The 25,105-nt window shown below is 46.8% G+C and overlaps 1 protein-coding gene across 3 annotated transcripts in view; it reads right to left on the minus strand.

Annotated features, from left to right (window-relative positions):
• HERC4 (HECT and RLD domain containing E3 ubiquitin protein ligase 4) overlaps positions 1-25,105 on the minus strand; it is a 100,406-nt gene that overhangs the window by 71,880 nt on the left and 3,421 nt on the right. For all 3 annotated transcript variants that reach the window (XM_044299139.1, XM_044299140.1, XM_044299141.1), the window contains exons 2-5: positions 16,825-17,126; positions 9,406-9,565; positions 7,373-7,449; positions 332-553 (exon numbers count right to left, since the gene is read on the minus strand). In XM_044299139.1, the coding sequence (XP_044155074.1) occupies positions 332-553; positions 7,373-7,449; positions 9,406-9,565; positions 16,825-17,050 (685 nt within the window). In that variant the 5' untranslated portion in view covers positions 17,051-17,126. The remainder of the gene's footprint in view (positions 1-331; positions 554-7,372; positions 7,450-9,405; positions 9,566-16,824; positions 17,127-25,105) is intronic.

Raw genomic sequence — 25,105 nt, forward strand, 5'->3', positions numbered from 1 at the left:
CCAAAAAGCTGGCATGCATGCCTTCCACCCCATTTATGAAGTCACCCTTTCTCTGACTCATTTGACAAGGGGATGGTCCATCGAGAAAGGGATGTGGCCAATGTGCAGCAATATGTGCCAAAATAAATGAACCAAGATTTTGCTGATTCTGGTGAAAAGTAAGCCAACTACGTAGCCTAGACAGTCTAAATGTGTACCAGATTTATCATCCAGCATGAGCCACTGTAAATACTTTTTGACTGTCTAGTCTAAGTTTACACTGTCTAAAAATTAGACATGATTAGTAATAGCAATGTTATTAGCCCTACATCATGTATAAAATCTTTCTTACCCCTGTCATCATTGAGACCAAGCTGTCCAAATTTATTCCGTCCCCAACCAAAAACGGCTCCTGACGGCGTCAGAGCAAAACTATGTGCCCCCCCAGCAGCAATCTGATGAAAGGGGATCCCAGATAAGGACTTCAGGGGCCTGGGTGTGGTCTCCTTCTTGAGCTCACAGCCCAATCCAAGCTGGCCATATCTGTTGTCTCCCCAAACAAAAATTTCACTTCCTGCGGAATAAAAATGGAAATTACAAAAATAAAGATATAAATGTCACATTTTCTTTAAATCAACTGCAGAGAGACTATGGAGGTCATTTATTAAGACCGGCGTTTTAGACCTATATCTGGCGGTGGATCTGCCAAAGTTATGAAGAGGTGCCAGCGCCAGTCAATGTAACACAGCTTTCTAACTAATAGACATATTTCAGGATAATAAATGACCCCCTCTCTGCTTAGGAATACCTCTGCACATATGCACTGTTAGCTGATATGGAGGTAATAGGAAGCCAGCATGTCCAGCCCAAGATCCATACATTACATAAGACACCCTACTGATTAGGATGCAGTGTAATGTTTCATTGCTCAGTCTTAAGAACTGATCACTGGAGAATCTCCCCCCTCGACTAGGGGGGGGGGGGGGGGGGGTCACTATTAGAATCAATATGGTCCTTCACAGACTGGGAGGACAGGCTACAGGATCTTTAAAACTATACAAAGTCCTCAGATAATAAATACACCAATCAGCCTGGTATTGTGTAGGTACCCAGCATGCCAGAAATCCGCTCCGACCTCTCAAGGCATGGAGTCCACAAGACCTCCACAGGTGTTCTGTGCTATTTGGCGCCTAGACAGCAGCAGGTTGTTTTAAAGGGGTTTTCAATAGAGCCAGTAATGGTTAAAAATACAATTTCTCTTCCGTTCATTGGGGGACACAGGTTTGACCATGGGTATAGCCAGGGGTCGAGTGGAGGGGGAACGCATGGGAACGGCGTTCCTGCACTTTTTTCATGGCAGGAACGCCGTTCCCTTTCAGCCTCAAGCCAGGAGAACACGGCTGAATCAGATTCACAGGGGGAGACGGAGCGCACTGTGCAGGGCAGGCTAAGGGAGAAGGGGCGGCTTCAGTTGAGAGGAAGCTGTCTGTGCGGTGCCGCTGCCTGCGACTCCTCTCATGGCGCCCCACCCCCTAATGACATCATCTCCTTCACTACAAGATCATTTAGAATGTCTTTTAGAAAAGTTTGTCCTGGGATTCGAACTCACGACCTCTACACATCAGAGGAAGGCATTTACCCTCACAGCCATGAAAGCTGTCTAGGTTTATGCTTAAAAATATAAGACTTCTACTTATACCTAGTGTACTGATACCTAGTGTACAACCATACACATGACAGCTGCCCACTGTGTATGGATGTAGCAGAGCTGGGTGTGTTGGGGCAGCTGTCATGTGTATGGTTGTACACTAGGTATCAGTAGAAGTCTTAGTTTTTTGTTTTTTTTTAAGCCACTACCTCAACAGCTTTTATGGCTGTGAGGGTAAATGCCTTGCCTGTAATGTGTAGAGGTCATGAGTTCGAATCCCAGGACAAACTTTTCTAAAAGTGTTTTTTTTTTTTTTTTCCTGATACTTCTACTGATACCTAGTGTACTGATACCTAGTGTACAACCATACACATGACAGCTGCCCCAACACACCCAGCTCTGCTACATCCATACACAGTGGGCAAAGTTACCTACAGTAGAAGTCTTATATTTTTTTTTTAAGTAACAAGCTAGACAGCTTTCATAGCTGTGAGGGCATATGCCTTGCTTCTGCTGTGTAGAGGTCATGAGATCGAATCCCAGGATAAACTTTTCTAAAAGTGTTATTTTTTTTATTTTATTTTTAGTCCGCAGCGACACAAATTACAGCATGCTAGATTTTCTGCGCTTTTTTATTTTTTGGAGGAGGAGGGGGGGGGGGGGGGGGGTTGCAGTGGATCTTGGGTGAGTTCCCACACTTTTTTTCCCAGGACTTGACCCCTGGGTATAGCTGTTACCACTAGGAGGCGGACACTAAGCTCAAATGTGTGAGCTCCTCCCTTCAGCTATACCCTTTCTACAGGGACTAAATCAGTTAGTACAAAAGCAGTAGGAGAAGCAAGAAAAAGCTGGAAAACCAAACAATGTACAAACCCAAAATCACGCAGGCCGCAAAGAGGCCTGTAAAAAGAGAGAATGGGTGGGAGCTGTATCCCCCAATGAACGGAAGAGAAACAGATTTTTACAGCAAGTACAAAAATCTAGTTTTCTCATCCGTATCATTGAGGGACACAGGCTTGACCATGGGATGTTACAGAGCAGTCCCCAAGAGTGGGCATAACAAGAAACCCTCCTGCCCATCAGAGAACCGCCTTCTGCAAAACTCTACGCCCCAGAGAAGCGTCAGAAGAAGCAAAGGTGTGTACGCTGTAAAACTTGGAAAAAGTGTGCAAAGACGACCAGGTAGCCGCCTTGCATACCTGAAGGTCCGAAGCCCCGTGATGCACTGCCCAAAAGGCCCCCACCGAATGAGCAGTCACCCAAAAGGGTGGGGCCCGGTCCCTTGACACGGTACGCTTCCACAATGGGCAAACAAATCCATCGGGAAATGGAAGCCTTCAACGCCGCCAGCCCCCCGTCTTGGCCCCTCTGGAATCACGAACAGGGAATGCGTCCACTGGAAAGAGGACGCCTGGGACAGATTGAATTTGGTACGAGCCGTTCAAGTCTGAGTGTGGAGCGACTGCTCCCGAGGATGAGACGGGTCCAGACAAAATGAAGGGAGAATAATCTCCTCATTTAGATGCTGACACCACCTGAACAAGGACTGAACAGGCCAAAAGACCACTTTATCCTGATGAAGGAAAGGCAACTAGCATGAAAGAGCCGCGAGTTCCGACACCCTACGGATGGAAGCGATTGCCACCAAAAATGCCACCTTTCACGACAGGAAGCGAAGCGACACCTGCTGCAAAGGCTCAAACGGTGAAGACTGGAAAGTGTTGAGCACCAGATTAAGATCCCAAGGATTCAACGGAGGACGGAAAGTGGGCGAGGCATGCGCCACCCCCTGCAGAAAGGTTAGAACCGTCAAAAGCAAAAGGCAAATTCTGCTGAAAAAGAACGGAGAGAGCAGAAACTTGCCCTTTGAGGGAGATGAGAGCCAGCACCAAATCCATGCCTGACTGCAGGAAGGACAAAAGTCGCGGCAAAGAGAACCAAACCGGAGACAGCTGATGCCTCTCGCACCAACTAAAGTAGGACTTCCAGTTCCGGTGGTAGATTCAGGAAGACGACAGCTTTCTGGCACGAATCATGGTCTGGACCACGGCATCTGAGAAACCCCAATCCTTTAGTACGATGGCTTCAACAGCCATGCCGTTAAATGTAGCGACCCTAAATTCGGATGGAAGATCAGTCCCTGCGACAAGAGGTCTTCCCGAAGAGGAAGACACTAGGGTTTGTCGGCGAGAAGGGTGACCAGATACACATGCCACACTCAGTGTGGCCAATCGGGGGCCATGAGAATGAGGGGCAGTCCTTTGGATCTGATCTTCCGGAGGAGACGTGGAATGAAAGGAAGAGGCGGGAACACGTAAGGAAACGTGAACCGACTCCACGGAATCACCAGCGCATCGCACATCAGGGCCATGGGATCCATTGACCGTGCAACAAAGTCCTCAGCCTTGTTGTTGAAGCGGGAGGCCATGAGATCGACATCCGGCCGACCCCATCGCTCACAGATGGTTCGAAAGACTTGCAGGGGAAGAGCCCATTCCCCGGGATCAAGACGCTCCTGGCTGAGGAAGTCGGGACGTCGGGGATGTGCACTCCCGACAGCGCCGGAACATGGTTCTCTGCCCAGCTGAGAATCATATCTGTCTCCACCATGGCTGCCGAGCTCCGCCCTGGCGATTGAGGTGCGCCACTGCCGTAAAGTTGGCGGACTGAACCCGAACCGGACGTCACCTGAGCTGGTCGGTCCAATACCATAGAGATAGACGAATCGCCCTAAACTCCAGAACGTTGATTGGGAGGGAGTGTTCCTCGTGTGACCACGTTCCTTGAATGGAGAGATTTCCCCCCCCCCACCCAACCCGAGGCGTGCGTCTTGTTAACACCGACCCAACGTCAGCATCGGAGAGACCAACCACCACTTGAGGGCCCGGCGGATCAGGGCAGAGAGATGCATGGGCCGATCCAGGGAGGCTGGGGAACAGTCCCAGCTGGACAGAATGGAACCGAGCATAGGGAACTGCTTCGAAGGCAGAGACCATGTGACCCAGAGCCCGCATGCAGCGACGAATGGGAAGACGACAGGGCAATGGGAGTATCTGAAGACAGAGTGTGGATAGCTCCTCCGGAGGAAAGAACACCTTGGCCTGCAATGTGTCGAGCACCATGCCCAGATAAGTCAGCCTCTGCGATGGATAAAGGCAGGACTTCTGCTTGTTCAGGATCCACTTGAAATATTCCAGGGTGTCCAGGACTATGTGCAGACTGTCTTCCGTCACCTGGAATGACAGACCCTTTTACCAGGATGTCGTCTAAGTAAGGGATCGCCACAATCCCCCTGGCATGGAGCAGGGCCATGACTGCCACCAGAATCTTTGTAAAGACCCTGGGAGCCGTGGCCAGGCTGAACGGGAGGTTGAGGGGGAAGGTTAAACCCTGTAGGAAGGGGAAACAGCGCTTACCCAGCCTGTGTCCCTCCACACAGCCTGTCCAAAGGAGCCTGTCGGCGTCCCGCCGCAGGTGCAGTTAAAGTCCGGATGTGGGCGGAGCTACCACCCAGATTCAGCTCAGCTGCCAGCGTGGGAGCGGGGAAAACTCATGCCCCGCCCCTAAATGGCTCCAGCTTGCTCTGGCTCCCAGCGCAGGCCCTCTTAGCCTCCGTCACCACCCCCGCTTGCCGGAGCAACAAACCGCCGCAGCCCCAGCCGAACCGAGACGCCGGTCAGGGAATAAGAAGCCGCGGGGGGACCATGCGGACGCACGCAAGCAGGAGCCTCATTCAGCAGCAGCCCCGGCCAGAGCCGACGTGCTGAACAATAAAAGGAGCCGTAAAACAGATGCCCTGCACCAATCCCAGCCACCTGGAATAGGTAACCTGAGAAGAGGAGGGTGCTGGAAAGAGGGGAGCACTTTGAGGCAAATTCTTTTTTTTTTTTTTTTTTCCTTTCTCCATACTCACGTCAGACGTATTCTGCCGCCCTGGCTCCAGCCGGATCACCACCTTCGGTGTGTGGTCCCTTGGGGAGGGACGCTACACTGGAAACAGAGGGGACTTGCGGTGACGGCCATGGTGATCCGAATACTGGCAGGATAGAGGTTTTTTAGGAACCTCTGGTCCTCCTTTGCTTCTGGAGAACGGGAAAGAGCAGCTGGCTTGGCCCATCTCCTGGGTGGGATTGCAGGCAGCTTTTAGAACTGCCTGAACTCCAGCAAGAAAAAAGAAGAAAAAAAAAGAAAAAATATAAATAAAAAAGGCAGACCTGCCTCCTACAGACACTAAGCTAAAACTGATTAAGCTTAGTCCCTGTAGGAAGGAACTCAAACCTTTGTGCTTAGTGTCCGCATCATATACCCATGGTCAAGCATGTGTCCCCCAATGATACGATTGAGAAATTTCTGGGGGAGGGGGGGGTTTCTGTTCCATCATAGAATCAGAAAATCTAAAATAACAGTGTTGAATTTGCTCAATGATGGACACCAACAGTGCCTGACTGACCCCATTGACTTAAGGTGATTATGTAGTGGCTCAATGTTGATGAACTTTCCTTAGGATAGGCCATCAATATCAGATCAGTGGAGATCAGACTTGTGGTACCCTGGGCGATCAATTGCTTGAATTGATAGTTAGCGAGCCCTGCTTCCTCGTCAAAATTACTATGTGCCATTTAAAGGAATAGGACAAGCAGTTGTAATTATACTGCACCTCTGCCACAAAAGAGAGGGTGCACAGGTAAGAGGAAGCAGATCTCACATGAGGGACGCTGCCCCTTTAAACAGCTGATTGGCAGGGGTGCAGGGAGAAAGACCCCCGCCGACGTATAAGACAGGCCATCAACAAATAAACCAATGCACAAGCCCTTTAAAATGCGTCTGTGTCGGGCTTCCACCATGATGTCCTTCAGTTCTATAGGAATTTCCATAATGTCTGACATGGGACTACAGCCTTATTTAACAAGAGATAAGAGATAATTGCACGTCATCTTGATAACACAGAGAGAAAGTAGTGAGAAATCTAAAATTTAAGATGGTGTCTGATCAGAGGGAATTGGGAAGCTGAATTGCAGGGAAGCAAGTACAATATACACAAAGAAGTGTAGAATGTGACAGAACATCACATGGTGGGCGATACGACGGAAAGCTGAGCATCCACCAGAAGTCTTCTTTGAGACTAAAATTCTACCTGTCTAAGTGATAATCAGACAGACATTCAAGGCCATGTACACCTTTGGGGGCAATTTTTTTTTTTTGTATTATTGCCTTGTACTCATTTTGAGCTAAAAATGTTTTTTTAAGTCTGTCTTTATTAGAAAAATGGCATCTGTTTTTCTGTACAGAGCTTACATGCTCTAGTAGCAGCCTGTGGATTTTCTGTCTTTTCCGTCAGACCAGGAGCTGACGGGCTCTTTATCTCAGCTCTCTGACATTATAAACACTGATTATAGCTTAGCTCTTATCTTACTGATAGCAATGTGGCTTATGACATTATAAACACTGATTATAGCTTAGCTCTTATCTTACTGATAGCAATGTGGCTTAAATAAGTGTTTATGACATTTTAGTAATTTAGAGATAAGGTTTATTAGATGACAAAGTGAAAGTACCAGTCACACAGCTAGAAAAACAGTTAACCCTTTGTGACAGAACAGCTCAACATTTTTAATAAAAGGCCTATTGAAAAAAATATTTTTAGCCAAAAATGTGTAACATACAATCATTAAAAAATTGCCTCCGAAGGTGTACATAGCGTTTAAATTCAGAGCACAATAAACTAGTAGTACTAGAACACATTACCTCTGGAGAGAGAGATTGAGTGCTTTTGACCACAGGCTACCTGCACAATCTGCACATCAGATAAACTCTTTATATTTCTAGGGGGGAGAAAAACAAAAAATGTTTAGAACATGGAATAAAGCTTATGGTGTCAGGTACATCTCAAGCTAAGCATGTGTAGAAGACTCACCAACATGGGTGAACAAGGCCAGAGCTGCATTCACAATTCTGCAAACTTCAGAGATGAAAGTTGGCCTCAATATTTGCACACAGCTAGATCTAACAACTTGCATTTTAGCAAGAGAACCTTTTACAGTGTTCTTTGCACAGTCATCTGATGTACTGTAGGAGTCTCACTGTCCCACCGCATTAACAAGAGCTCCACTAAGATGTTGGGAATGTGTCTGAAAAGAAGCTCGCAGTCTTTTACCAACATCGACAGACACTTCTGTCAATACAACTCTAATACGTATATAAAATAATATGCAAAATATAATTCATCTACGCAAGCCCATACTAGCAGTGTTTCTGCGCAGACAAAGCACAGATCCCCATCAGGTTGAGCCCCATTGAATGAGGCTAATCCTTGCGCGGATCCACTAGCACATCCACAGCAGAAATCTGAGTGTCAACCTTGGATTTCTACTGCAGTTTCTTTTATAAATACACATCAGATTATTCATAGGCAAATCTGACAGGTATGAACATATCCTTAAAGCAATTGACTATTTTTAAAAGTATTGTCCATCCCCTCTTGAAGTAAAATTCAACTAAGGCCCAGGATGCATTTGACATAAAAAAAAGACCCAGCCTTGAGGGTCCTCCCCCCTGCTGCTTCCGACTCTAAGGCCCAAAAGCGTGACACCCCGTTCGTTGTCATTTGTATGGCTGCAACCATTCACTGACCTCAGCAGTGACGTGTCCCCAAACAGCACGTGACAGCTGAGGCCAATGACTGGTGCATTTTATGTTAAACGACTCCCACGCCTTAGCCAATTTTACCTTGGGGGACGGACAACCCCTTCAAAGGGAATGTGTCATCAGAAAACGACCTATTGTTTAAGTCACGTTTTTATGTTAAACATAGGGGGTCATTTATCAAACTGGTGTAAAGTAGAACTGGCTTAGTTGCTGCCTTCTCAAACAGCTGATGGTCCCTGGTGTCCACTCTCACTGATCAGATACTAATGACCTCTCCAGAAAAAAAAAAAAATCTGGAAAACCCCTTTCACATATTTTAGGCCTAGTGGTTGAGGGGGAAGGTTAAACCCCCTGTCAAAAATAGTGACATCATTATTTTTTTTTATTGCAAACTTAGTAAAAAGAAAAAACTGGAGAATGTGATTTAGATAATAGGCCATTTTCTGATGACACATTCCCTTTAAGATCGCTGCAACTAGATCCTAACATAGTGCTGCTCACAGTTGAGGTTTTTGCTAAATTTACCGGTGAAGGCAATTTTAATACAAACATTTGGCGCAAAGGTATCCAACCTATAGGTGATGTAAAGTTGGAGAAAAAAAGTGTCTCGAGGAGCCCCATATTTATCATCCAGCCTGAGCCACTGTAATAAATGCGGCCCATCTTTAGACTGTCTAGGTTTAGATAGGATTACTAGATCTGCTCCATTATGTTTGGGTCATACTGCAAAAAACCTGTGGACGTCATAATTATGTGTTTACCAAAATCCCACATCCATGGTAGACTTGGTTCCCTGTGACTTTAGTTGAAGGCTGTCATTGTGCAATCCAGACTGAAAATCCACAACAAAGTACAGCACAATGCGAGGGAACAGGATGTTACCAGCCCCGATTCGCATGCAATGGAAATATTCTGCAGAGAATTGTAGGGATGGTGCAGATTCTCATGAGTTGTCTGTGGGTTTCACCCTCTGCAGCAAAATGTGAATCTATTCAGTGTAGCTGACGCTTCACACTTGGGTGTGAATATTGTCATGCTGGTTGCGCTGTGATTTTTTTAATGTGAATTACATGAGTATGTATACCAAAAACAGCACCATACAAATGTGCAATGATTACTATGAAAGCTCTTACCTTGGTACTCTTATATAGTCTTCCGTTATTGAGAAGCCCAGCTGGCCATCCTTAGCCAGACCCCAGGAGAACACTTGACCTTTGTCATTTAGTGCAAGTGTGTGCGACTCCCCGCACGAGACAGCAACGATATTCTGAGCGTCAAGGGCTCCAACTTGTTCTGGAAGAAGAAAAGTGAAAATATTACTCAGACGGAGGTGGAGGATATCCGGAGAATGGAGGAACTGACTGCCCTTCTGAAAAACTCCCATGAGGCATGCATTTCGGCATGGACCCCATGGTTTTTGTTCCAGAACACACCGGTATACCAAGCTCTTCTTGCCTAAAGGGGACCTCTAGTTTAAATTTTAATGGCTTATTTATCTATTTGTTACAGTCCGTCTCTCCCCTATTGATATCCCAACCTTCCTGTGTGTATGAAAAATGTTGCACTTAAAGTATAGGTGATCTGATAAGGATTGTACTTTTCCTTAGGATCTTCGTGCTTTGATTTGCTCATCTTTAATATGCTGACCTACAGTCAGGTTTTTGTCTAGTAGACCAAACACATTTGCGCTGTTTTTGATATGCCAAAGATTACTCTCCACACATTTATGTGATTGACATATTTTATTCGGATGATGAGACATTTGTACTTGCCTTTTATATGGCCACTTAAAGAATTTATAAATATAAAAAAATATATATTACTCAGACTTGACAGGTATAGGGGTCTCCGGACCGGATGATATAGCTGTCAATCACAGGGAATGTGAAGCAGATCACTGCAAAGAGCACTTCGCCATGAAGTGTGTCTCCAGTGCACTCGCTGCAGCAGACCCTGGCAGCATAAAAGGTCATATTCACACTACTCGCGATGATAAAAGCGCCACAAAGATTTGTCTGTATTGCTCTCCCTAAGCCCACCTAATGCTGTCAAAGTATAGAACGATCAAAGCTGCGGACAGCCACCCTTCAAAGTAAGGCTACTTTCACACTCACGTTTGGTGAGGATCTGTCATGTTTCTGCACAGACGGATCCGTTCAGATAATACAACCGCCTGCATCCGTTTAGAATAGATCAGTTTGTATTATCTTTAACATAGCCACCACGGATCCGTCTTGAACATCATTGAAAGTCAATGGAGGACGGATCGGTTTGGCTCCGTTTCGTGTAGCGGACAGAAAAACTCTGCAGGCAGTGTTTTGGTGTCCGCCTCCAGAGCGGAATGGAGACGAAACAGAGGCAAACTGATTCTGAGCGGATCCTTTTCCATCCAGAATGCATTAGGGCAAAACTGATCCGTTTTGGACCGCTTGTGAGAGCCCTGAACGGATCTCACAAAAGGAAAGCCAAAACGCCAGTGTGAAAGTATCCTAAGGCCATGCACACGACCATGTCTGTTTTGCGGTCTTGAAACTGTAGAGAGATATGTCAGATTTGCAAAATTAGGCCTGGCAGGAAGGGGGCAAATTGCCCAGATGTGAAGTGGTTAAAATTTAAAGCGTACCTGTCCTTTTAGATAAGTGTTTTGAAGTAGCCCTCTGTGTCTACATGAGTGATAGCACTCCCATCTGCAGGCAGATCTCTCTTAGGCCTCAACTACACAACCATATTTTGCAGGTGTCAATCCAAATTTTATGAGGACTGCACGCAGGCCCGTTATTTCTATAGGTCCAAGAACAATGGACGGCCCAAAAAGGTAATCTGTGTGCTGTCCGCATCTTTATGCTGTTCTACACATTACAGAACATATCCTATTCTTGTCCGTATTGCAGGGGAAAAAAATAGTCATTTATAGTGATGGGAGTGAGAAAAATCCAAGTTGCACTTGGAAAATATCCATATTTAGCAGATTCGTGGTTTGTGGACAGAAATATGGATACATGTGCATGAAGCCATATTCAGTGGTTTCTGAGCTGCTGGATGGAGACTAGCTGCTAACGATAGAATACACATGGAGACAGGAGATTCTGCAACTTAAAAGGGTCTCACTTCAGCAATTGGCATTTATTATGTAGAGAAAGTTGATACAAATCACTTACTAATGTATTGTGATTGATCATGTTGCCTCCTTTGCTGGCGTCGGTCTATGCACACTCCTGCGGTCCCTTTTTCGTATAGTGTGCAAGCACAGCCACCACTGCTGGATTACAGGGTGGGCGTAACCATGGAAACGAGCAGTGTATAATGTGATGGAAAAATGTATCCAGCCAGAAAAAGGAGGCAATATGAACAATCACAGTACATTAGTAAGTGCCTTGTATTGACTTTTACATGCCATTTGGTTGCTGTAGTGAGACAACCCCTTTAACTGAAGCTAACAGCTCATTGATGGGGGTGCCCCCAATGAACCCCCAACAATCTTATACTGATGACTTCTCTTATTCGAGACTTTATAACTAATGACCTATCCTCCACTATAGTATCTGATCGGTGGGGGTCTGACACCTGGAATCCCCGCCGATCAGCTGTTTGGGAAGGCACCAGTGCTATGGTGAGCGCCGTGGCCTTCTCTCAGCTTTCCCTAGGCCAGCGATGACACTTATCAGTCACGTGCCCTAGGCGCAGCTCAGCCCCATAGAACTGAATGGGGCTAAGTGCAATAACAAGCACAGCTGCTATACAACGCAAGGCACTGTGCTTGGTAAGTACAGAGAAGCATCGGTGCCCAGGGAAAGTGTCATCGCTGGCCTAGGGAAAGCTAAGGGAAGGCCACGGCGCTCACCATAGCGCTAGTGCCTTCCCAAACAGCTGATCGGCGGGGGTCCCGGGTGTCGGACCCCCACCAATCAGATACTGACGACCTCATTGCACATGGCTGCGCAGTTCCAGCACACAGGACCGGTGGAGGAGACTAACGCTACCTGGCCCTGTCAATCAAGGACGGGAGGACGTGACTTGAGGTGGGCGAACGGAGCCTCCAGGAGCAACGCCCCCCCCCCCCCCCCTGCTCCTAGAGGCTTATTAGCATATCATCAAAGTTAAAATTGTGAAGTAACGAGGGCATCCATAAGCATGAGATTAGGAGAGTTAGGGTCTGCTGACATTAGCACATCGCTCATGTCAGCCAGTGTAATAGGGTTAATTCTGCAAGAACCACATGCAGTATAAAAACCCCAACAGGCTCCACCCGACCAACTAGACCGACAGGTCTCTTCCTATTTCTGTAGAGGGAGAGACCTACCGATCAAGCTGAGCAAAGCGAGAAGCCGTCAGGGAGCAGCCCCGATGACTCTTCACACCGCGCGAGCCTTGCTGGATTTTTATTCTGCTTGTGATTCAGGCAACTTGTCTCTTTTAAGCGCTGACATCCCTGATGTCTGTTACTGTTACCACAGATAAATTACAGAAGAGAAAGAGAAAACGTTCAAGAACTTATCAAATGTCAGCAACAGGAGGGGGGCGTATTCAGCAGATATGGGGAATGCCAAGCTACCGAGCAGCAGTTTCACTTCTGGGATAATACGAGCAACTGAACAGTAATGTGCCTGTGCAAGCGACTGCAGCGAGCACCTCTGGGCAACCAGAAAAGCAGTGGCACAATTGATTATGAATATTATTACAATTATAGGTACCTGGAGTGTAACAAGGACAGTCCAAGAGCATCATGGTGGCTATGAAAAGTGACGCAAATGGAGTAAAAGGACCTGCCTATGATCGCATACCGGTTTACAGTGTGAACAATATGGTTCCTTTTCATGAATTCGGCAAACTTTATCCATTCTGAATATGAACTAGTGAACTTGCTATATTACCATGTTTCCCCGAAAATAAGACCTACTTCCAGTTTTGCCTCTCGCTGTAATATAAAAGGCACACCCCGATAATAAGGCCACCCCTGAACATAAGGCCTCCCCGATAATAAGGCCCCCGAAGCTATTGTAAGGGGGGGGAATGTCTGATAAAGTGGTGGGGGGATGTCTGGTGAAGGTGGGGGGAGAGACTAAATAATCCACTGTCCACTGGCACAGGGGAGGGGGATCACTTTAAATAACACAGGGGGATCAGAGGGGGGAATCAAAATGACACAGGAGGATCAGAAGGGGGTACTAACATGGTAATCCCCTCCCCCCCCTCTGATTCTCCTGTGTCATTTTGATTCCCCCATCTAATCCCCCCCCCCCCCCCCCATGTCATTTTTTTTTTCCCCTCTGATCCCCCTGTGTCATGGAAAAATAAGACATCCCTGAAAATAAAACCTAGCGCATCTTTGGGAGCAAAAATTTATATAAAAGACACTGTCTTATTTTCGGGGAAACAGGGGGTAGCTATGGCGGAGGAGACAGACACATTACACAGCTGGTTTGTTTCACAATGGCTGAAGAAGCTGAACAAAGACGACTCTGAGAACATATTTAGCTTAAAAATGTGGACACCGTGGACCTCTGCCCTGGTGGAGGAAAGCCAGAAGCAAAGCGAAAGCAGATCTGTCAGCATGAGACAACATTCTCTGCTTCAACGGAACATAATAATTGCTTCCGAATAGCTCACAATCGGTTCACTCCACAATGATCCCTCCGTTAGCATTTCCCAAAACGGCATTCATACATCCTGTGACAGATCCATTCACATCAGTGAGGGAAACAGAGTCCAAAGGATTCAATTCATTGTTTGACCTGTGTCCGTTTATTTTTTTGCCAGAAGTAGAAACTAACATAGTGCCCCGAAATCACTGTATCCCCCCTCTCCACAGGAACGGAGTAGCCATTCAAGCATGTGCACTGCCGCTCCATTCATTCTCTATGGGTCTCCTGGAATTAGCAGAGTAAGGGTCCATTCACAAGTCCGGATCCGTTCCGCAATATCGGGAATGGGCGTGGACCCATTTATTCTCTATGGAGCCGGAAGAGATGCGGAGAGCACACTATGTGTTCTCCGCATCTCCAGAGTGCAGCCCCGAGCTTGCAGGCCGCAGCTCTGCAAAAAAATAAAATAGAACATGTCCTATTTTTGGCCGCAATTGCGGACAAGAAGAGGTAGTTTTATGGGTGGTGCGGGCCGGGTGTATTGCGGATCCGCAATACACTACGAATGTGTGAATGGACCCTAAGGCACATGGCAATTTCCTACAGTCACAAGGAGAACGAACTGGGAGGTAGCACGCATGCTCGACCTGACACTCCATTCCTGTGGATGGGGGATACATTGATATCATTGCAAAACCTCTTTAAAGGGACTCTGTCACCAGTTTCTAACCCCCCCTTTTAAAACTATTGTTCTCTCCATGGTGCCCTTGTCATTACAAAGCTGTTGTTATAAGATAAATCCGCCGTGTAGTTTTGATAAAAATCGCTTTTATCTAACCTGTCAATCTTCTGGATAAGGTGCCCAGGGCGTTTCTGAAGGTCTGAATCTGCCGCTCTCCGCCGCCGCCGTTGGTGCCCAGCTCCTCCCATGATCCTTTCAGCGCCACCTGGATGTAATGAAATCCGCCTCCGGCTCTCCTCAGTGCCCCCTCCTCCTTTTCAAAGATCCTGCGCGTGCGCACAGGCCTGTGCCTGATGCGCCCGTGCGGACTTTTAGATTCTGCCTCGTTGAGCGAAGCGCGCATTTGCGCGCGTTCGCGCATGTTCGCGCGCATTTCGCTCAACGAGGCAGAATCTAAAAGTCCGCACGGGCGCATCAGGCACAGGCCTGTGCGCACGCGCGGGATCTTTGAAAAGGAGGAGGGGGCACTGAGGAGAGCCGGAGGCGGATTTCATTACATCCAGGTGGCGCTGAAAGGATCATGGGAGGAGCTGGGCACCAACGGCGGCGGCGGAGAGAGGCAGATTCAGACCTTCAGAAACGCCCTGGGCACCTTATCCAGAAGATTGACAGGTTAGATAAAAGCGATTTTTATCAAAACTACACGGCGGATTTATCTTATAACAACAGCTTTGTAATGACAAGGGCACCATGGAGAGAACAATAGTTTTAAAAGGGGGGGTTAGAAACTGGTGACAGAATCCCTTTAAAATGAATTGATTGGTCATGGTATATGTCTGAATACAGGTTCAGATATACATACCTATACCCCCAAAGGAAAGCCCAGCGGAGGTCTGAAAGCGGTGGGAACCATCCTTTACAAATACTCCAACCAAAGTATGCAGTAATATACAGAATTGGCGGGTGATGCAAAGTAGGAATCCTTTGAACAATAGGAGTGGTAATAGTTTATTTTTTATCAATTATCAAACGCAAAGTGAATGAATAAAAGATAAATCTAAATCCAATCAATATTTGGTGTGACCACCCTTTACCTTCTAAAAGCATCAAGTCTTCAGGGTACAATTGCAGACAGTTTTTGAAGGAACTTGGCAAGGGAAGTTGTTCCAAACATCTTAGAGACCTTCTGTGGATGTAGGCTTGCTCAAATCCTTCTGTCCCTTTATGTAATCCCAGATAGACTCAATGACGAGACCAGGGCTCTGTGGGGGCCATATCTTCACTTCCAGGACTCCTTGTTCTTCGTTATACTGAAGATAGGCTGTATGTTTGGGGTTGTTGTCCTGCTGCAGAATACATTTGGAGCCAATTGAGAAGCCTTTGTGATGGTAATGCATGATGGACAAGTATCTACCAAAATTTATCAGCATTGGGGACACCATTAATCCTGAACACTTTGAGGACCATAGACACAATGGTTGGCCAAGGAAACTTGGTACGGAAGGTGAAAGAGGCATCAATTTGGAATTGTAAGATGTCCAGCAGCGCCATGAACTCAGAACTGGCAGAAATCTCTGGGATCTCCCTGATGAGCTCCTTCAGAAACTGTGTACAGGTGTACCTACCAAGGATTGGTGCTGTTTTGAAGGCAAAGGGTGGTCACACCAAATATTGGCCAGATTCAGATTCCTCTTTTGTTCAATCACTTAGTATTTTTTAATTAATAAAAAAATAAACCATTAAAGGGGTATTCCCATCTCAGACAATGGGGCATTATCGCTAGGATATGCCCCCATTGTCTGATAGGTGCGGGACCCGCACCTACAACGAGAACAAAGCGGGGATTGCTGTGGCTGGAGGATCCCGGATTTCCTGGGGTCCGTCCACCACCAAACGCTGCTCCCAAAGAAGTGAATGGAAGCGCACCGTGCATGCGCAGCCCATGCTCCCATTCATTTCTATGGGGCAGACGGCAATACCCGAGCCAGCGCTCGGCTATTTTCGGCGACCCTATAGAAATGAATGGAGGGCAGCTGCGCATGCGCAATGCGCCCTCCGTTCATTTCCCTGCTCTGTTCTCATTGTAGGTGCAGGTCCCCGCACCTATCAGACAATGGGGGCATATCCTAGCGATATGCCCCCATTGTCTGATGGGAAAACCCCTTTAACACTTCTATTTTTGAAAGCATTCCCCTTACTCTGCAGCACTTTTCCCAAACATGCCTAAAACTTTTGCACATTACACTACTGTAGGTCTTATACTCTAACACAGTAATAGAGGGCCTTACCTGGCTTTTTTCGGCTTTTGTCATGACCTAGTTGCCCCAAGTCATTACACCCACACGTATAGACCGTCCCATCGTCTAGTACAAAAACAGTGTGCCTGCTTCCGCAGCCAACATCCCCGACTATTTTGTTGAGGAAGAAGTTGCATCTTCTGGGCTCTACAACTATTTCTTCATCGATTCCACCTAGTCCCAGCTGTCCAAAGGAAGCGTTTCCCCAGCACAACATGTTTGGTGGGTTGAGAATATTAGCGATAATCCAGGACGGCGGCCGACCGAGGAGGCTCTTTCAGGGATAGAACATGCTGCAAAAATAAAGTTAGGTAAAATATGAAAACTTACAACAGTATGGAGCTCCGACACATAAAAGCAATAGGAATGTCTCACAAGACGTCTAGCTACCGGACAAACGCACCAGCTACCAAGACGTTTCTTGCTGACACCAGTCAGCACTTCATCCGTTAAGTTTTTAGAACGTGACATAAATCTGTGCTGGCACAAAGTATCCAAATGCAGACATGTATCACATTTCCATTTTAAGGGCTCATGCACACAGCCATATAAAGGATCCATAATATGGTAGAAACAGAGCCCACACTGCAACACCTTTTTCTTCTTAAAATGGTGGCAAGCGTCTCCATATGCCATTATATGTATTCTCTACTAGAAGCATCCCAGAGGAGAATACCGCGACTCATGGACGAACGATATGGACAAACACCCTTCACGCATTGCTATGTGCATGAACACTGACATCTCCGCAAAAGGCTACACAGCAGCTGCCTGGTTTTGGCTACATTTGATGGCGCCAGTTTACTAATGAGTGTGTTGTAATGGTGCAGTACGGCGATGCTACAATAATACACGCCATCAGGTCATATGAAGCAACGCACTGCTGACGTTTATCCTGTGCCATTTACAATACAGAATTAGGCCCCATGCACACGACCGATGTGTGTTTGGCGGTCCACAAATTGTGCATTCGCAAAACACAGATGGCGTTCGTGTGCGTTCCACAATTTGCAGAACGGCACGGACAGCCATTGGTATAACTGCCTATTCTTGTACGCAAAACAGACAAGAATAGGAGAGGTTATATTGGTGAAGGATGCCCTTCTATGGTGGTTCGCATGTACCACGGAACGGAGGAACGGATGCGGACAGCACATGGAGAGCTGTCCGCATCTTTTGCGGCCACATTGAAGTAAATGGGTCCGCATCCAAGCCGCAAAAACTGCGGCTTGGATGCGGACCAAAACAACGGTCGTGTGCATGAGGCCTTAAAGAGATCCTCAAGTTCAAGAGAAAAAAATAAATAAAAAATCACATAAAGGGTCCATCCGTCTGCAAACAGCAGATCCGCACTGTAGGGGCGCTGGCGGTGTGAATAGGACCCATTGACTTGAAGATACGGCGCGGTGGCACGGGTTCGGAAGCACTACACAGCACTTCTCTGGGCTTTTTTGTCTATGCCTCTGGATGGCAAACGATAGGGCATATATATTGCGGATGGCAGACCCATTCAAGTGCGCCGCAATACAGGATTCACTTGGCCGGTGGCTGTGCATTGCAGACCACAATTTGCGGTCTGCAGCACGGACACAGGCGGCTTATGTTCATGTGAATATACCCCAGCAGGGGAACGAATAGAACACTTTCCGGGTGCCCTCCTTTTCGTCTTTGTAGCTGCAGATCCGTCAATTCCCAGGCTCCCCTTCTGCCATCCACTTCTTAGACTTCCTGTTGTAGCCCAATACACTCCCCGCTACCATTGGATTGGCCAGCACTGCTCACATGTACAGTGCCGGCCAATCCAAGAGCACGGCTGTACAACGAGGAAGCGTCTTGGACTACCGATGACAGTCTGAAGAGCAGTGCAGACATCCTGAGTGGCACATGAGAAGCCCAAGAATTAGCGGATCTGCAGCTAAAAAGATGACATGGAGGTCATCTAAGTGTCCTGCTTGTGGCCTAGTTAATGTGAATTTTTTTTCTTGAACCAGAGGGTTGTTTTAAAGGGGCGGTCTCACTTCAGCAAATGCCATTTATTATGCAAAGTTAATACAAGGCACTTACTAATGTATTGTGATTTTCCATATTGCTTCCTTTGCTAGCTGGATTCATTTTCCCCATCACATTATACACTGCTAGTATCCAGCGGCTATGACCACCCTGCAATCCAGGAGCGGTGGTCGTACTTACACACTATAGGAAAAAAAAGTTCGTAACCCCTGAGCAGTGTATAATGTAAAGGAAAAATTAATCCAGACAGCAAAGGAGGCAATATGGACAATCACAATACATTAGTAAGTGCCTTGTATTAACTTTCTCTACATGATCAATGCAATTTGCTGAAGACAACCTCTTTAAAGAGATTGTCCAGATGTTGAAAGGGGTTCTCTGGGCTATTAATATTGATGACCTATCCTCCGACACTCGGCACCCACGCCGATCAGCTGTATGAAGGGAATGCGCGCACAGTGCGTGCCGTCCCTCTTCTCTCTTACTGCTCGCTGCTATGTCTACGGCAAGCAATAAAAGAGAAGGGAGATGGCACGCGCCTTCCTTTCATAGAGCTCATCGCGCGGGGACAACCCCTTTAATATTAGATCACGATAGCTCATCCATATGAGATAAGCAGGGCCTGGAACCCCTGCGGATCAGCCTGTATTACACCAACAGATTATCTGACAGATTTTCTGATCAATCATTGGTCAGATGGCCAGTTACACACACAGATCTTCTGTTATACACACCAGCTATTGGTCTGATTGGACAGATAATCAGTTGGTGTAATACAGGCCTAAGCATGGGCTGTGGGCTTCTGGCAATTTACCAAGCACAGCGCCGTCCATAGGATAGTGGCTGTTCTTAGTATTGCAGCTCAGCCCCATTCACTTGAATGACTGATGAACGTGATGCCACCGGCCTAAGAAAAGGCCACAGTGCTCACGGGAGAGCCACAACCTCTTCAAACCGAGTCCGACCCGTGGCAATCTGAAATTGAAGATAAGACGTCAATACCAAAATCTCTAACATCCCCTTTAAATAGCTATGGTATTCGTATAATAAAAAAAATAATAATAACATCCTACTAGAGCAGGGATCACAAACCTTCGGCAGCACTCCAGCTGCTTTGAAACTACAACTCCCAGCCTGTAAACACGCTTGGCTGTTCTCACAACTCCAATAGAAGTGATTGGAGCATTCTGGGAGTTGTAGTTTCAGAACATCTGGAGCGCCGGAGGTTGCTGATCCCTGCACTAGAGAGTTCAATGTTGCTTAGGGCAAAAATGACTTAGTTTTATGTACCAAGGAATGACACCAAACACAGCCGGATGTGGTAGACAAACAATATGACGGCTCAGTCAAGGGACGCGGCTGTGAGAAGCTACTAAAGTAAAAACCGAAACTGTCTATACATCCACTGCAACTTCCCTCATTGCCCATATTATTAAAAAGGGGCTTTCAGAGTTCGGAAAACAACGGCCAAGGGGGAAAGTAATGATAATAAGGGACTCGATACTTATCTGATTAAAGGGAACCTGTCACCGGGATTTTGTGTATAGAGCTGAGGACATGGGCTGCTAGATGGCCGCTAGCACATCCGCAATACCCAGTCCCCATAGCTCTGTGTGCTTTTATTGTGTAAAAAAACCGATCTGATACATATGCAAATTAACCTGAGATGAGTCCTGTAAGTGAGATGAGTCAGGGACAGGACTCTTCTCAGGTTAATTTGCATATGTATCAAATCGGTTTTTTTACACAATAAAAGCACACAGAGCTATGGGGACTGGGGATTGCGGATGTGCTAACGGCGATCTAGCAACCCATGTCCTCAGCTCTATACACAAAATCCCGGGGACAGGTTCCCTTTAAGCGCTCTCCGTTACAGGGGTCCCTGACAAACTTTAGGTGGTGGCCCTTCAACAAACTTGGTTTACCTGGCTGCAGCAGTGCCGTGCCCGTATCACTGGCCTCAGTAGTCCAGCACTGTACCGGCGAGTATCATCATAGTTGCCACTGGCTGCAGAGGTCACATGGGTAGACGGCACATTATCACTGCAGCCAAGCAAACAAAGGTGGTGGAGTCCACGAAAGCAGGGGGCACTGGACTGGCAAGGGATTTCTTGGGCAAGTAATGGGTCTATTTTTGGGCCAGTTCCTTTACAAAAGCATTAACCTTCCACTATGGAAGGTCTGCATGACAGTAAACCCTAAGATAACACAGGTATATTGTCACCCAAGCCCAGAACATGTATAATTCATTCATGGCAGTAACTCGTGGACGGATACCCTGGCATTAGGACTCAACACAAACAGGGAGAAGGATATGGCGGTAAATGGAGAACATAAAATGGTAAAATCCTTGTTAAAGGGGCGGTCTCACTTCAGTTAATGGCATTCATCATGTAGATGCAGTTAATACGAGGCACTTACTAATGTATTGTGATTGTCCATATTGCCTCCTTTGCTGGCTGGATTCATTTTTCCATCACATTATATCCATGGTTACGACCACCCTGCTTGCACACTATAGGAAAAAGTGCAGGTCTCTCACAGACCATGGGAGTGCACATAGGCTAGTGCTTTGTCCTATAGTGTGCAAGCACGGCCACCACTGATGGATTGCAGGGTGGTCGTAACCATGGATATAATGTGATGGAAAAATGAATCCAGCCAGCAAAGGAGGCAATAGGGACAATCACAATACATTAGTAAGTGCCTTGTATTAACTGCATCTACATGATGAATGCCACTTGCTGAAGTGAGACAGCTCTAGACATCCTTAAAGGGGTTTTCTCACATGACTATGGGTTCAGGTGTTTCATGCCCCTAAATGAAGCGGCAGATTAAGTATTCGCACTGCCACTCCGCTCTCTCTCTATGGGACTGCTGGATGCAGCCAAGTCCATCGCTTAGCTTTAAAGGTGTTTTCTTGGTGTTTAATATTCATGACCTATCTTCAGGATAGGTCATCCATACCTAATCGGTGGGGGTCTGACACTCGCTACGCCACTGATCATCTGTCTGAAATCACAATGCTAAAGTGAACAGAGCTTTACCTAAACGGATGCACGGTAACAATCCCATCAGTTGTGTGTACAGCTAGCAGGACAGGTATTCAGCAATGCAACAGAAGCAAGAAAGCTTCCACTCACTAATTTATTAAAGGGGTTGTCCCAACTTGTCCTTCCATGGTGCCCCGGGAGGCAGAGTTACAGAAACGGCAGAGCAGCCGGCTCTCCGCTGTTTCCGCAATTCCCATAGTAGTCAAATGGAAGCTTAGCAAACAGTAAGCTACATTGCTTCATATGCCAGTCTTAAAGAGGACCTTTCACCGGTTCTGACATGGGCAGATCCTCTGCGGTGCTTTGACCCCTGGTTTTGGCCCCCTGTATGCTAATCATTAGCATCACAGCCATTGAGAAAAAACTGCTCACTTTCTCCCTGGCTGTGACTGGAGAAGGAGACACCCCCCCGAGGAATACCAAAGCTATTGATTAGCATACAGGACGCCAAAACCGAATGGGGGACAACGGAGCAGCGGATCAGAAAATAATTAGTGCCATAACATCTCCTAAACATGCCCTACAGTGCGAGATACGGATATTGTAAATGTCAGAACCGGTGAAAGGTCCTCTTTAAACTAAAGATCATTACAGTGGCATGCACCAAATGTATTAAGAGGAGAACAGATTGTCCTACAGGCAGAAATGTAATCCGTAAATGCTCTGAGCAGCATGGGCGGACTGGCCATGGACCCTACAGGGAAATTTCCCAGTGGGACGATGCCCAGGAGGCCCTCCTGTAGAAGTATCAGGTACTTATGCGCCTGGGTGAGCCCTCCACGCGGTCACTGGGTACACGATGATCGGAGGCTCACAGCATTTCAATTAACGCTAGCAGGTCCCCCTCCTGAATTTGGGTCCATTCACATGTCCGCAAGTGTTTTGCGGTCCGCAAATTGCGGATCCGCAAAACACGGAGAACGGCCATGTGCGTTCCGCATTTTGCGGACCAGACATAGCCGGCACTTTAAATAGAAATGCCTTTTCTTGTCCGTGTCTGCGGACAAGAATAGGACATGTTCTATTTTTTGGAAGTGCTGATGCGGAACGGAAGTGCGGAGTGTGCTGTCCGCATCTTTTGCTGCCCCATTGAAAATGAGTGGGTCCAGATCCGTTCCGCAACGCTGCGGAACGGATGTGGACATGTGAATGGACCCTTTAACTGTACTGCCGTCTTTAGGACAATGATTTTTATTTATTTTTTTGTTACATTTGTAAGATCCATTGTTTCTGATCAGTGCAGATCTGAGAGCAGAGACTCCGGTGATCCCTAAAACGGGGAGAAGTCGTAGTGTCTTCCCTCGCTGCAGGAGACAGGCCCAATAGAAAGTCAACGCGTCTGTCTCTTTCAGAGAGAGCGCACTATGTGAGCTCTCTCCTCGTTCTAGCAATCAGTGGTCTCAGATAGAGATGAGCGAATTTCATATTTTTAAATTCGTTCACGCTTCTTTGGTGGTAAAAGGTGAATTGCGTTATGGATTCCGTTACCACGGACCATAACTCAATTCTATGATGGAATGCCTTTAGAGGCGGTCCGTTATTTATTCCATCATAATAGAAGTCCGTTTCCGTTATGCAGGAGAGGACTCAGGATCATGAGAGGACTCCCCTGCATAACGGGAAGGATACGTTATGCAGCCCATAGACTTCTATTATGATGGAAAGAATAACTGAATGTCTCTAAAGGCATTCCGTCATAGAATTGCGTTATGGTCCGTGGTAATGGAATCCATAACGCAATTCTGCTTTTACCTCCAAACAAAGCGTAAACGAGTTTCAAAATATTAAATTCGCTCATCTCTAGTCTCAGCCCTTGGACCCCCACTAATCATAACCTTTGAAAAGTCTGAACGACATATGAAATGTTTTCTGAAAGCTAAGGCCTCTTTCACACTTGCGTTGTTAGGATCCGGCGTGCACTTCCGTTGCCGGAAGTGCCCACCGGATCCGTAACACCGCAAGTGAACTGAAAGCATTTGAAGACTGATCAGTCTTCAAAATGCGTTCAGTGTTACTATGGCAGCCAGGACGCTATTAAAGTCCTGGTTGCATTGTAGTAGTGGGGAGCGGAGGAGCAGTATACTTACCATCCGTGCAGCTCCCGGGGCGCTCCAGAATGACGTCAGAGCGCCCCATGCGATCACGTCATCCATGCGCGTGGGGCGCCCTGACGTCACTCTGGAGCGCCCCGGGAGCCGCACGGACGGTAAGTATACTGCTCCCCCGCTCCCCACTACACTTTACCATGGCAAACAGGACTTTAGGCCTCTTTCACACTACAGTATGTTGAATTCAGTGTTTTGCATTCCGTTTTTCACGGATCCGTTGTTCCGTTTTTTGCTTCCGTTGTGGTTCCGTTTCCATTCCGTTGTTCCGTTCTGTTTTTCCGTATGGCATATATAGTATACAGTAATTACATAGAAAAAATTGGGCTGGGCATAACATTTTCAATAGATGGTTCCGCAAAAAACGGAACGGATACGGAAGACATACGGATGCATTTCCGTATGTGTTCCGTTTTTTTGGCGGACCCATTGACTTTAATGGAGCCACGCACCGTGATTTGCGGCCAAATATAGGACATGTTCTATCTTTTCAACGGAACGGAAAAACGGAAACTGAATGCATACGGAACACATTCCGTTTTTTTGCGGAACCATTGAAATGAATGGTTCCGTATACGGACCGTATACGGAACGCAAAAAACGGACCGCAAAACGGAAAAAAAAAACGGTAGTGTGAAAGAGGCCTTAGCGTCCTGGCAGCCATGGTAACCATTCAGAAAAAGCTAAACGTCGGATCCGGTAATGTGCCAAAACGATGTTTAGCTTAAGGCCGGATCCGGATTAATGCCTTTCAATGGGGATTAATTCTGGATCCAGCCTTGCGGCAAGTGTTCAGGATTTTTGGCCGGAGCAAAAAGCACAGCATGCTGCAGTATTTTCTCCGGCCAAAAAACGTTCCGGTCCGGAAGTGAAGACATCCTGATGCATCCTGAACGGATTTCTCTCCATTCAAAATGCATTAGGATAATCCTGATCAGGATTCTTCCAGCATAGAGCCCCGACAACGGAACTCTATGCCGGAAAAGAAATACGCAAGTGTGAAAGAGCCCTAAGGCTACTTTCACACTAGCGGTTTTCTTTTCTGGCATAGAGTTCCATCCTAGGGGCTCTATACCGGAAAAGAACTGATCAGTTTTATCCCCA

Source organism: Bufo gargarizans, chromosome 6 (assembly GCF_014858855.1).
Source record: "Bufo gargarizans isolate SCDJY-AF-19 chromosome 6, ASM1485885v1, whole genome shotgun sequence".
Taxonomy (NCBI): domain Eukaryota; kingdom Metazoa; phylum Chordata; class Amphibia; order Anura; family Bufonidae; genus Bufo; species Bufo gargarizans.